Source organism: Ornithodoros turicata, chromosome 1, assembly GCF_037126465.1.
Source record: "Ornithodoros turicata isolate Travis chromosome 1, ASM3712646v1, whole genome shotgun sequence".
Classification (NCBI taxonomy): Eukaryota; Metazoa; Arthropoda; class Arachnida; order Ixodida; family Argasidae; genus Ornithodoros; species Ornithodoros turicata.
The window spans coordinates 156,104,822-156,118,244 of record NC_088201.1 but is presented as its reverse complement, the minus strand read 5'-3'; the positions used below and the strand labels follow the sequence as shown (position 1 = coordinate 156,118,244).

The following is a 13,423-nucleotide window of genomic DNA, read 5'->3' as shown; positions in this document are numbered from 1 at the left end:
TAGTCACATTAGGAAACAGCACATTCTCTCTTACATTGTTGCAGTCACACCCACATTCCTGGTCAACTACTCAGGGCCTCATCAGGGCCTCATCAACTACTACACGAAGAAATGCACAATTTACATAGAAATGGCCTTAAAGGAGTACAGAGGGCCATCCAAAAAAATTTCAGATTAAGACATCTGATGAAAGTGTGTGTGTCATTCTACCGAATAGCGCGAAACGTTTTGATGTGTGCAATTTGTTTCCCAGAAAAATACTCATATAAACATAGCTCCGCGCCTTCACCCTTAACTCGCCACTCCAGCTATAACGAGGATGAGGAGGTATGATGCCACGTCACCGATGGCGGTACAAGGAGAACTCGTTCTGGTTCGCCAGTCAGTGGGGGTCAGCGCCTTGTCCCTTTGCCGCCGTAAACCTGTTTTGCTAGTTCTCCCGGAGAATTGGGGATAGAAGGAACGGCCAAAGCATTACCGAGCAAGGAGAAAGGCTTTATCAGAACCCCGAACAGCCGAGTAGCAGACATTTCTCTAGGCCAATCAGCAAGCGTTCTCCTTATAGCGTCAGCGCGAAGTTCCAGGCAGATCACAGGCTGGTACTGCTCTTAACCACCGTTGCGCACGGTTGCTTTTGCGGCGTATTTTAAATTCAATTTGTGCGATAATTATGACTTTGTGGTGTAAATTACTTCGCATGGTGCGTCTTACTGGCCTACCTAACAGTGTTACAGGAAGAAAACTGGCTGTTAAAAATGACTTCTGTGCTACTTTAAAGCCCTAAAATGTGAAGGTCATAAACAAAAACCGAGGTTGAAGCCATGCCAAATGGCAGTGACAAAGCTTTCGTGGAGAAACAGGGATATAAAAGGAACAGAGTTCCGAAAGCTCTACAAACTCCAAGCTCCCTATTGTTGGATACTGAAAGAAATGCTATACCCTTGACAGCAGGCACAGTTACACGTGCATGCTTATTGTCTGGACGTGAACACTTAACTTTGCTCCATACTATTTCCATACTATTCATTCATTGGTCCTGTCGTCTGCTACGGAATATCTTGTGATTGTGCTGCAGGATGTTCCCCATGGTTAGAAGAGCACGGAAAGACATGACACATATTCCTGCAGCTGGGTCAAGAGATAATCCTTAGCAGACGACATGGCGTCGTCTGCTACACTCCCACTCCAACTCCCGATCTCAGCTCAGTGCGAATGCTAAACGTAAGGCGCGGCAGAGCTTCAGTCCCATCAACCGTTTTTTTTGTGTGTTTTTTTTACTTTTCCTTTCACTAGAATATTTCGCTGGGAGGTCCCTCGTGTGAATACACAGTTTAGAAACCAACTCCAACTTTGAACACATTCGGAGGAAACGCATCGCTGACAGAAGCAAAAGCTGCAGCGCTCATAAATGCATCAGAAGAATCCCTAAATAAGGAAGGAAGAAATATGAGGAATCTCTGGTATCAAAAACACAATCAACTTTCTTGTTTACCAGCAGATTGATGATGAGATGCCAGCATCAGAATTTAGAACAAGAAAAGATGTAGCCGATGTTGCTATCATAGCCAAAAACAACAAGCAATTGGATGACCATAATTTAATGGCTCTTTGCAGTAATGATGTAAGTGGGAATTTGTGCTTTCGTGAAATAAGGAAAAGATTCCAACGAGCTGCCGTGGAAATTGATAAGGATATATCAAATCACTATTTTGTACGACAAGTGGAAAGCACTCCGCTTGCTTAAAAATCCCGCTGTTGTTAAAAAATATTTCAAGTAATTGCACAGATATATCCTCCACCTACGCGAACAAAAAAAATTCCTCTACTCTCCACACCAGCTGACCGTGTCAAACTAGAACGACCTTCCTGCCCACATAGCGTCAGAACAAAATACATCGTCATTTTATTTCCAAGTGCTATGACCATTTTCAGAACTAATAAATTTCTTTGTGTTGAGTGAATGAATTTTGTGTGTTTATGTGTACATCGTTTTGCAGTTCGTCGTTTTATGTGTACAAAACCTCCCCCTTTACGTAAAACCCTTCAAACGGGTCTTTAAAGTAAATAAATGAAATGAAATGAAATAGCACATTTTCAACAGATCACGTACATCAGTACTGCATACAGCAGAGTAGTTCTAGAAGCCAAAAGTTTTCATGATATCAGTGATTTATTGCATATAACAATAAGTGGTACAGGTATTAGGTATGTGTATGCACAGCACATTCCACAATAATTTAGTAGGCTACATACAGTCAACCCTCGATTTATGAACACCCTTGGTTCCCCGAAAAATCGTTCATAAATCGAGGGATTCATAAATCGAAAATTCCGTTAAGTGAGTACTTACCGAGCAAATGGAACAGTATTTCCGAGTTGATATTGTGTTTATAATGCAATATATTGTGTAATTTTGCTTTGGACCATGCCTTCCGCTGTGTCAATCTTGGAAAGAGGAGATGTCAGCACATTCGCACTCAACTGGTCTCGGATTTCCTCTGGGGTTTTTAACCTATGTTTATTAATCTCCCGGTGACAGCGGACACCTTATTCATGAATTGAGGTCAGGAACACTTTTGCAAAAACCCGTTTGTTGTTCGGATTTCGAGGGGTGCAATACCTCGAAAACGTTTTGTCTGTTCAGGCGTCATTCATAAGGCCACGAATAATCCCTTTGAAGGTTTTTGTTGGCCTCGGAATGATCCGTTCATAAATTGAGGGCAAAAACGCTGGGCAACTCCTAGTTGGTTCCCAGAAATTCCATTCATTGTTCGAATATCGAGGTTCATAAAACGAGGGAAGAATGCATGTAAAAAGTTTGGTTCCTCGTGCTAGGGTTCATAAAACGAGGGAATTCACAAATCGAAGGTTCATAAATCGAGGGTTGACTGTATTTAGAAACTGATATTTTCGTGGAGAGATTATTTAACCTACATTGTCCCTGGCCCCATCCAGCCTGCCAACACTGTGCCCTCATAGTCCTCTTCACCTATCTGGGTTCCATAGGACTTCGATCTTTTATTGTGAAGGGGCTCATTATTTCATTCCCCACATCACCTCCAGCAATGGGGTCGAGTATCGCCCTTGATCATCTCTCAATGAAGTTGTTGTTGTTGTTATTATTTACCCTGCATTCGTCCATCGTTCCCAACTCATTTCGATCAGTGATAATGGACAGGTGTACAGTAGAGAATTCCCGGTTTCCTAACGAAATATATTAAAGATATTTTAGCCAGGGTTGGTTACCGAAAATATTATTTTTCCGTTTCCGTTTCCGGTAACAGAAAAACTCGGCTTTTCGTTTCCGTTTTCCGTTTCTGGATGATTTTCGATAGCGGTTTCTGTTTTCGTTTCTTTTTAGGAACTTTGTTTCCGTTTCCGAGGTAATTTCGGTACTGGTTTCTGTTTCTCATCCGGAACTCGTACTCTCAGGTTTTGGCTTTTTCATGTCAGATATTCTACTAGTTGCATAATGGATGCAAAAGGACAGCCACACCAAACACAAACACTAAAGACTTCAATGCAAAGTTCGTCACGAATCTTATACACCTCAAGTAGATGCCTCTCTAGGTTGCGGAAATACATGCCTTTAAGTTTCAAAAGTCTGCGCTCGTGCGCAAAAATAACACGGCATCCAAAACTTTCGCGTTCATCTTGCTACGCAGTGGGCTCAACACGAGAGAAAGCCCCGAAACCAAATTAATGAATGAATGAATGAATGATGGCTGGAAGAATAGTGTGGATAACTGGATATATATAATTTTCATATTAACACGAAAATACTGAGGGAAACGTCCTACGAATTTGGTTTCCGTTAACGTTACCACTTTTAAATTTTGTTTCCATTTCGGTTTTTGGTAGTGGAAACTAAAACAATTTTGTTTCCATTTCCATTTTACTTTTCCTGTTGAATTTCTGTAATTACCATTTCTCGTTTCCGTTTCCGGTAGCCAACCCTGGTTTTAACAAGCCATTACGTTTTTTTACTGGTACTCCTGGACGCGGTAATCGGTTGGTTGGCAGCACCTCGAGCCTAACCTCACAAGTAGGTTGGGCTCTGTGAATCCGAATATATATGAAGTCAAATTGAATACCGAAAGGAATGGGAAAAAAAGCAGAATTCAGAATCAAATATCAAATAGTCATGCAAATTTTATAATACTACGTGCCTTTTGCACTAAAAGTTCGCAATTTGTAGCCAGCGGCTTTAGTGTAATTTTTCTGCCATTAACTGTCACAAGAGAGACATGCAATTCGTCTGTTTAAAGCCCCTACTCTTTAATTTTACATGACAGTGTTTCCGGCTTTTCAGCTGAGCCTACACTTATTGGGACAATTATCTCGATTTCATAACTGTATGCCATTCAGTGGCACATTGCACAAATGAGGCAGTAATAATTTCTGACCATCCACAGGTCACTTGTGAAACAAACAAATTGCTGTCCTGCCTCATCTTTTTCATGAACATCCTTTAGCTTCTTTACTTTAGTGTGTGTGTCTCACCTGGGGATGTTGCATTACTGAAATTTTGAACGTAAGGGGTGTCTTTAAGGCAACCCCTTTGTTCCTGGACTGCAGGCATTATCTAGGAGTCTTAACTTTGTCAAGGCAGCTTCCCAGACGCAGACATCAAAATCAAAATTTCTTCTGCGTTTTGGTTCTGTGCAAGGGGTGCCGCCCCTTGCTATTACACCCCTGTCACATGGATGCTTTCGATCCGCATTGAGCCAATGCTCATCGATCTCAACGCGGATGCGACACTGCTACACGGACATGTTCGAGCAGGATCGAACTCCGATCCTGCTTAGTCTGATCCAGTTCGTTAAACGGGATTGAGATTCTCAAGACGGCTTGAAGAGCAGCATTGGCACCCTCGAACTCGGCGAACTTGTAGTAGTAAACAAAACCGTTACATTCATTTGCAAATGTTCCTATACAAGCCCATGCATCTTCACGGTTACGGTTTTATTCTAGGTATGACGGGCGGGTGCGTTTGCTGGTTTATTTAATCTCGACCGCTTTTGACAACCCCCGTAAGGGCTTAGTAAGCAGAACAATGCGGAATTGAATGCGGTTATTCTCGACATTTTAGGAACATAGCTGTCAACCCCAGCGTACTGCCTTGCGGCTAGTATCGACGCCTGTCGACAAGAGCCAACCTTTCAATACGCATTGAGTTGGACCGCGGAGAGCAGCATCGTGCACCGAACGCTCTTGAGGTCCTCAATGCGGATTCGATTCCATCTGCATTGAAAGTGCCGTGCGACAGGAGTATTAGTTCCCCTCCCTCGAAGATCTGGAGAGGCCAAGAGAGGAATGAATCTTTTGATGAAATACACATGAACCCCTTCTAGCAAACCAAAATACTGAAAGAAACCAGATGCAAAAGAAAAAGAGAACGAAAGGTGGGAACATGCAGAAATAGAAAGCAAAATGCAGTGCTCAGCCAACACCACCTAAATAGAGAAAGAAGCCTGTGCATTGCCTCCTCTCCCTCCTTCGCTACGTGGACATATACAGGTTGCATCACGGAAGACTGACCAGAATTTTCATAAAAACGCTATGACAGCAGCACAGATGTTGTTTTTTGCATTTGAATTCTACGGCCAGGCGGACATCCTCTGGAAGAGAGCATGTAACCACCAGATGACTGATTACCAGAAATTCATTAATTAAATTTTTAATTAAGGAATTTCGGGCAAAAGCGAGATGGCAGATTAAGAGACTATCCTGGTTGCAAGCCATTTCACGTTAAACAAATCCTGAAACCCGCACGTGCGTTAAAACATCCACGCATATCTGGTCTGGATAAAATATCTGGTCATAGAACTTAGCTGCAAAAACACCATCTATGCCGCTGTCGTAGGTTTTTTATAAAAATTCTGGTCAGTCTTACGTGAAGCACCCTGTATAGTCAGACCTGTTAACCCGGTTAACCTTCATAATTTAAGGAAACATTTTTTTCAACGTTAGATGAGCATGTAGCAACTAATACATCGTTGTTCTTTCTCATTCTCCTCATTGCCTAGTGCCCACATCAGCGTGGACGGGTTGCTAAGCAACGCCCGCAGCATGGTCGTATACTGCTCGGTGGCCCAATGTCGGACGTACGCGACGGAGCCCGGTGTAAGCTTTCACTTCTACCCCAAAAGCAGAGAGCTGCGAGAGGCCTGGTTAAGGAAGCTAAGAATGGGCCAAGAAGCAAGCACTCACTCTCGGGTGTGCAGTAAGCACTTTGTGGAAGAAGATTTCGTCTATACTGTTGGAGCCAAAATGTACGGTGAGTGCTGGCAGGCTCAGGACGAGTCACTGTGCGTTTATGCCAGTCTTGGATAGTAACAGTTACAAGTGACTTGTAACTGTAAGTAGATACTTACAAGAGTAACTTTAACTAGATACTTTTTGCAGTAGCTAGTTACACTAACTAGTTAGTTTTTTGCATAACTTGTAACTGTAACTAGGTGCTTTTTCCAGTACAGTTGAACCTCTATATAACGAATTTGTAAATGCTGGCTCTTTGTTTCGTTAAATCGGGATATTCGTTAAATGGAACACGCCAAGTTAAACAAAGATGGCCGCCGCACTACCAGCGCCGCGCGCACCGCAAAACGTCATTTGTCATAAAACAGGTACTAAGGTAAGAAGGGCACAAAATATCAAGCTTTATTCATTATATTACGCTAGGTAACGCGTAATTTGTGCACAATATCGTTCTGAGCATTCATAACCTTCGTAACTCCGGATAACCTCGACTGCTTTCTCCTACGCGATCGCGTATCGAAGTTTCTTGGTTGGTTTACTTGCACTCATGACGTCCGGAAAGAACAACCGTACACCGCCGAATAGAACGAGAAACGGGTACATGTCACGTAGACGTCTGCGCCGATGGAACCTTGAACGGCAGCGGCATCATGCCCATTTTACCACCGTCAGCATCAGCGGCGCGAACAAAAACAAGTAATGAAAAGGCACAAAACCGCAACGTACTGTCGTCTTCATCAACACAAGCAAATTAGACTTCGCGAGATGTCAGCAATGCGTGTTTTCTTGTCCGAAAACAGGTGCGAAGAGACCCTCGCGCCGGTTTCGAAACAGCGTCGGCGCAACGATTACCGGCGGCGGAGACGCACATGTCGGCACGCTCGTGCCTACAGCACGTGACAACCGAAGTAACCAATGAAAACTCGCGTAAGGACAACAGAGAGGGAAGGTTTCTCCTCCTTTTCTTCGTGGTGAAGGGGAAAGACACGCGCAGAAGAGCCCAGAGATTTCGTTAAATAGAGGTGACCAAACGAATGTATTTCGTTAAATCGAATGCAAAAATACATTGGCGTCTATAGGGATGCGTTCGTGCAACGGAAATTTTTCGTTAAACAGAGGATTTCGTTAAATCGACGTTCGTTATTGAGAGGTTCAACTGTAGCTAGTTACAGTGACTATAAGATACGAAGGCAGAAAAATAGGCGATGTCAAGTTGGCGGTGATGAGTAGATCAAAAAGTGGTATTAAACGATAGGAGCAACTTATTTATTTACGCATGGTAACAAGTCTTTCGTGCAGGAGACTGCACTTCTTCAGGTTACAAAAATATGAAGATGGTACAGGAACATATATACAGTTGACAGGGGAGTTTTGATATGAGAGGGTAACAGGGTTATGGAAAGGATGCAAATACAGGTAAAAATGAAAAGAACATAAATACAAACGAAGGGGTATCAGAAGCACAACATAACGCAAGTTCAGCTGCGGCTTCAGAGACTGGAATTTTGCGATTAAAAAGGATTTGCGATTTTCGCACTTCATGTCACAGTTATAACCCGATTCAATGAATCGGGTTATAACAGTGACATGAAGTGCAAAAATCGCGAATCCTTTTTAATCGCAAAATTCCAGTCTCTAAAGCTGCACAGTTTTCCTAATTCCTGGAACGTCACCTACATGTGTTCTCGTTTCCTGTGTAAGCCTTTGGACTCACATTATGTTGCGCTTCTGATACCCCTTCGTTTGTATTTATGTTCTTTTCACTTTTACCTGTATTTGTTGCTCCTACCATTTAATATCACGATTAGTTACTATAGTTATTGTTACTTTAGTTATGTAGACTACAGTTAGTTGTTTCTACAAAAGTCTAACTGTAACTAGATACTTTTTGCAGTAGCTAGTTAGTTTTTTCTACAAATGTAACTTGTAACTGAAACTTGTTACCGATTTTGGTTAAAGTAATTGTAAAATGTAACTGCAACTAAGCTACTAAGGTGTATTGCAATATTATTTTCACACATCAGCTCACTAGCATCATTTTGTCAGAACTCCAAGTACCCTACCGCTTTTCCCAACCCCAAATTCCACGAATTTGGTCCAGCCAGGATGACCTTAGACTATCTACCACCGTGCCATTAGAGCCCATGGGAAATGCTGTTACAGGGAACCCTCATTAGTAGAGCCTGAAGTTTTAGGGTTTAACCCGATTCTTCCCCGAATTGAAGGTTGCTTCTTTAGGGTGAGACCCGATTTTTACTTGGTAAATTGCCCTCGCTGAGACGTCTGTAGGAATGTTTGGGACCTAATTGGGACTAACTTGTTTAGGACCAAATGCAGTTACATCACCGTTTGTACCAAAGCAGTACTGCTAGTTTGAGTAACTGAGCCCGATATCTCCCCAAATTTAGCATACTAGAAGTTTTTCCACCCAAATTCGCATGAACTTAGAGCACATGTTTATTTGATTATTTGATTTGATTTGATTATTTGATTTATTATGTTTATTTCATAGGCAAATTGAGGCTTGGTATGTATTTGTCCCTTCTATGTTGTTCCAACCTCAGAACATCAGTTCTTTCATGTTCAACATGTTTATTTACCCGATTTTTACCCTCCGAATTTAGAAAAAGATATTTCCCGAAAACTTCGGGCTCTAAAAATAAAATCAACGTATAATTGCGTAGCCGTTTGTTCTGCGCAGCGCTCACTCTGCAGGGTGTGTTTCTCATTAGTATAACGATTCGCTTTATGACCAAAGTCAGCGTTAATACAGTCGAACCTCGCTACAGTCGAACATCGTTACTGCGAATTTTCGGTTATTGCGAGTTTTCCCTCTGATTTGGTTGGTCACGCTCTGTTTCTATGGGGATCCTGCGTTTACAACGAAGTACCGTAATTTCACGTGTATAAGCCGCATCGCAGATAAGCCGCAGGACGCGTTTTTAGGAATGTTTTGAAATTTTTCTGGTGGATAAGCCACACTGGCAGATAAGCCGCAGGACACGTTTTTAGGAACGTTTTGAAATTTTTCTGGCGGATAAGCCGCACTGGCAGATAAGCCGCAGGACACGTTTTTAGGAATGTTTTGAAATTTTTCTGGCGGATAAGCTGCACTGACAGATAAGCCGCGGGCAATACGAGACGACTGATTTGTGCGACAAATGAGACCACAAAGAGGCCATAAACCCTGCGGTCCATACTCCGGGATCGGCATCGTGTACAACAAAGGAGGTCAGCTCTAGAGTTCTACAAATATCGGATTGTGCCCTTGTTGGGCGTTTTTCGTGGGTTGATGTGTCAGTGGTCTTCCAGTAGACGTGAATCACTGTCAGCACTTTCGCTAAAGATGCTTGGAGGAATGCACCAGGAAGATAAATCTACTCGAATGTGGACCCATCCCTGTTCGTGCATCGGTGGGGCAGTGCTGGTCCAGAGACACTGTCGGCCCTTTCGTTAAAACCGACGTATGGGGAAAGCGCCAGGAAAGAATAGTCATCAGATAAGCAGCACCGGTGGATAAGCCGCGGAGATTCCCTGAGAGAAAAAAATCGCGCATAAGCCGCGGCTAATACGCGTGAAATTACGGTAGGCTTCCCCATTTCCTAGCCCATCATCGGTGACCACGAAGTGATTCGTCGTGACTTTCCAACACGCGAGCACATTTTTTCCGGCACGTTCAGGAGGTTGGTTCCCATCTTGGAAAGGCAACCTGCACGTGTATGCCAATGACCCCGATGAGTGAGCAACACGTTCACTGGTTGCTTGCTTCTAGTGCTTCCACGTGCGTTCCTCCTCTCCACCGCGCTTTCGTCCTCGCCACCGCCAAATTGACCGTGGATTGCATCATTCCCGAAGCTTCCCGTCATCGAGTACATATCCGATATGCTGCGGAAACGTAAAGCGCTGAGCATCGAAACGAAGGTGAATATTCTTCGTGACGTCGACAGTGGCATGAAGAAGAAGGACGTCGCGTACAAATTTGGCACCCGGCCAACACTCTGTCTGCGATACTAAAGGCAAGAGAAAACATCGAGGGCACCATCCGGGGGCAAGCCATCGCCAGCAACCGGAAAAGGCTTTGCAAATGTTCCTTCCCAGACGTTGAAGACGCACTTCTCGCATGGTTCAAAGACGTGAGAGGAAGGACCCTGCCGGTGTCAGGTGCATTATTAAAAAAAAAAAAAGCATCTGACTTAGCATTTCTACTCCGTCACAAGGAGGAAGATTTTTGGAGTGTTTGCCTTATATATTGTGTTTTGAATTGATTTTGAAATATTGCGGACTCTACGCATGTTCCGGCGGGAATTTGTCAGAATCATTAGTCGCATTTAAATGCTGTACTTTTACAGCGAATATCGCGTATAACGAACCAATTTGCGATTCCCGTGCGACTTGATTGTAACGAGGTTCGACTGTACGACCACTCGTTACTGCGTTAATTTCGTTAATAGTATGACCACCGCCGTTCCAGTTGGCAACGGCGGTGTTCGTATGAACGAGGGTTCACTGTATAACACTGCGTAACAGTGCTCAGATAGTGCAAGTGCTAAAGCAAAATTGAGTTAGTTATTTTTCTTTTTCTTTTTTCTTGTAAAGGTAACTCTAGAGTAACAAAGTTGCTTTAATGTGGTAAATGTAGCTATAACTAGTTATGTTTCAAAAAGTGTAACTGTAACTTAGTTTCTATTGTTGCAGGCTAATTGAGCATCTGTATGCAGTAAGGGGATCGACTTTTTCCACTTCGATTTTTTCGACTTTCTTAGAGTAACTTACCCATGACCGGTTCATGTAACCAACAGAGGCTCATATGTTCCAGGTTGGAAGAGACGCTGTCTCTCCCCGAAGGCGGTGCCGTCTCAGAATCTCCCTGTGCTGACGTTGGATTGTCCACTGTCCACTCAGCAGCATAGCCAAAATGGAGGGCGGGAGAATGGTCAGTGCAATGTGTTTGTTTATCAACCAGAGTTGCACGAAGCATACAGCGGGCAGCTACAACTATTGTAGTATTTGCTTCCATTGTATGAAGCATTGCTTTCTTGTCACTGTCAAGCACACTGCACAGTCAATTGCCCCGAACAAAACGAAAGCGAAAAATTTTATTACAAAGTTGTCATGTAAGGTTGGTGATTCCATCTCAACTCAGTCAGGGTGGTCCTGACACCATCACCGATTTCCTTTGAAAAAAATATATGTTGTACCGCAACACACATACACACAGGAGCAATAAATATTTTGTCTCTATGTGTTGTGGTCGGCCAGTAAAAAAAGAAATCTGAAAGAAATTGACCTCGCGGCGGAGCTTTCTGACGGAGCGACTCTCACATTTTTTTCCTCACTAGCGAACGGTCCCAAACTACATATAGATTTTTTTTGCGCAACATGTGAGGTACAACGGCATTCAGCCTGCGTGAACAACACGGTTAATTCTGTGTTGATCCTCAATTAAAAATTGCCAAAGTTGCCACAAATTGCTGATTTTTGTCATATTTGTCTTTGCACCGTACTTTGCACATCGTCTCGATGCCGTTTCTTCTCCTTCTTTTTTTTTTTGTCATGTTGTTTCCTTCTAGCCAGTCTTCAGCACTACCTGCTGTAGTACGGCTTGAGTTGAACGACGTGAACTATTTCAGTCCTCGGGGGTCGTCGAGAGGGAACGCTGCCCTCAGGTACCACTTCGTAGTCCAGGTCTCCAGTGCGTCGAAGTACTTTGTAGGGACCGAAGTACCGCTTCAGTAGCTTCTCACTCTTGCCTCGGCGTCGAATCGGCGTCCAATCCCATACCAAGTCGCCTGGACTAAGCGTACATCTCGTCGGCGCAGATTGTATCTTCTTTGATCGACGCGTTGTCGTTGACCAATGTGTAGTCCAGCCAGCTGGCAGGCTTCTTCTGCTCGCTGTGTGAAGTCCAGAGCATCGTTTTCCACATCACTGGGTTCGAGGGGCAGCATCGCGTCCAGCATAGTCGATGCGTCATGGCCGTGTGCAAGGCGGAACAGTGCGAATCCCGTTGTTTCCGTGTTATAGGCGAACGTGACGTAAGGCAATATTTTGTCCCATGTCTTGTGCTCGACGTCGACGTACATCGAAATCATGTTGGGAAGGGTTTTGTTTAGGCGTTCAATGAGCCCGTTCGTCTGCGGATGGTACACAGACTCAGATCTCGGACTTCCCTGCAATCGCCTGCAGACGCCATCACTCCCGCCCGGCGGTCGGATGCCATGGTCTTTCTGCAACTCCCTGATTGGCCTTGTTCATGCCAAAGGGCGTTCAATTCAATTATTGACCTTCTTCAGGTGACGTTTGCAGAGGGGGAATTTTAAAATGCTCTCAACATCCTTCGTCTGCTCTTTAAATGCATTACACGAAATGGCACAGAAACAACTCCACTAATCTGTGTCGGATTTCTGACATTAACGTTGGTGATGAATGAAGAGTAAAATGGCACTGTAGTTTTGCAATCGACCGTTGGGCAAGGAAAGGTAACGGAATCTTTTTCGTTTCCGTTACCACCTCCGTTACTGGTCCTTATTTGTTTCTGTTTCAGTTTCAGTTACCACCATTGTTCCTTTCGTTTCCGTTATGTTTCCGTTTTGGTTTTCGGTACCGCCCCACCTCCAGCTTTTTGTTTCCCTTCTTACTTTCCTTTTTCTTTTAAAAAAAAAACCATGGAGACCGCAACAAAACTTAATCCCTCTACGTTGTGAAGTCTATTTTGAGGACTCCAGGGATACATGCATACAAGAGACAACGTTTATCCAAAATACAGTCAACCCTCGATTTATGAACACCCTCGGTTTCCAGAAAAATCGTTCATAAATCGAGGGATTCATAAATTGAAAATTCCGTTAAGTGAGTATTACCGAGCAAATGGAACAGTATTTCGGAGTTTGGATTGTGTTTATGATGCAATATATATAGTGTAATTTTGCTTTCGACCATGCCTTCTGCTGTATCAATCTCACAAAGAACAGACGTTAACGCATTCACACTCTGTTTATTATGCAATACTAAATTGTTTAATTTTGTTTTGGACCATGCCTTCCGCTGTGTCAATCTTGGAAAGGAGAGATGTCACCACATTCGCACTCGACTGGTCTCGGATTTCCTCCGGGATTTTTACCTCCATTTATTAATCTCCGGGTGACAGCGACCACCTTATTCA

The 13,423-nt window shown here is 43.5% G+C and overlaps 1 protein-coding gene across 2 annotated transcripts in view; it reads left to right on the top strand.

Moving 5' to 3' along the window:
• LOC135378682 (zinc finger protein 62 homolog) overlaps positions 1-13,423 on the top strand; it is a 99,415-nt gene that overhangs the window by 7,178 nt on the left and 78,814 nt on the right. For both annotated transcript variants that reach the window (XM_064611763.1, XM_064611762.1), the window contains exons 5-6: positions 6,030-6,280; positions 11,078-11,194. In XM_064611763.1, the coding sequence (XP_064467833.1) occupies positions 6,073-6,280; positions 11,078-11,194 (325 nt within the window). In that variant the 5' untranslated portion in view covers positions 6,030-6,072. The remainder of the gene's footprint in view (positions 1-6,029; positions 6,281-11,077; positions 11,195-13,423) is intronic.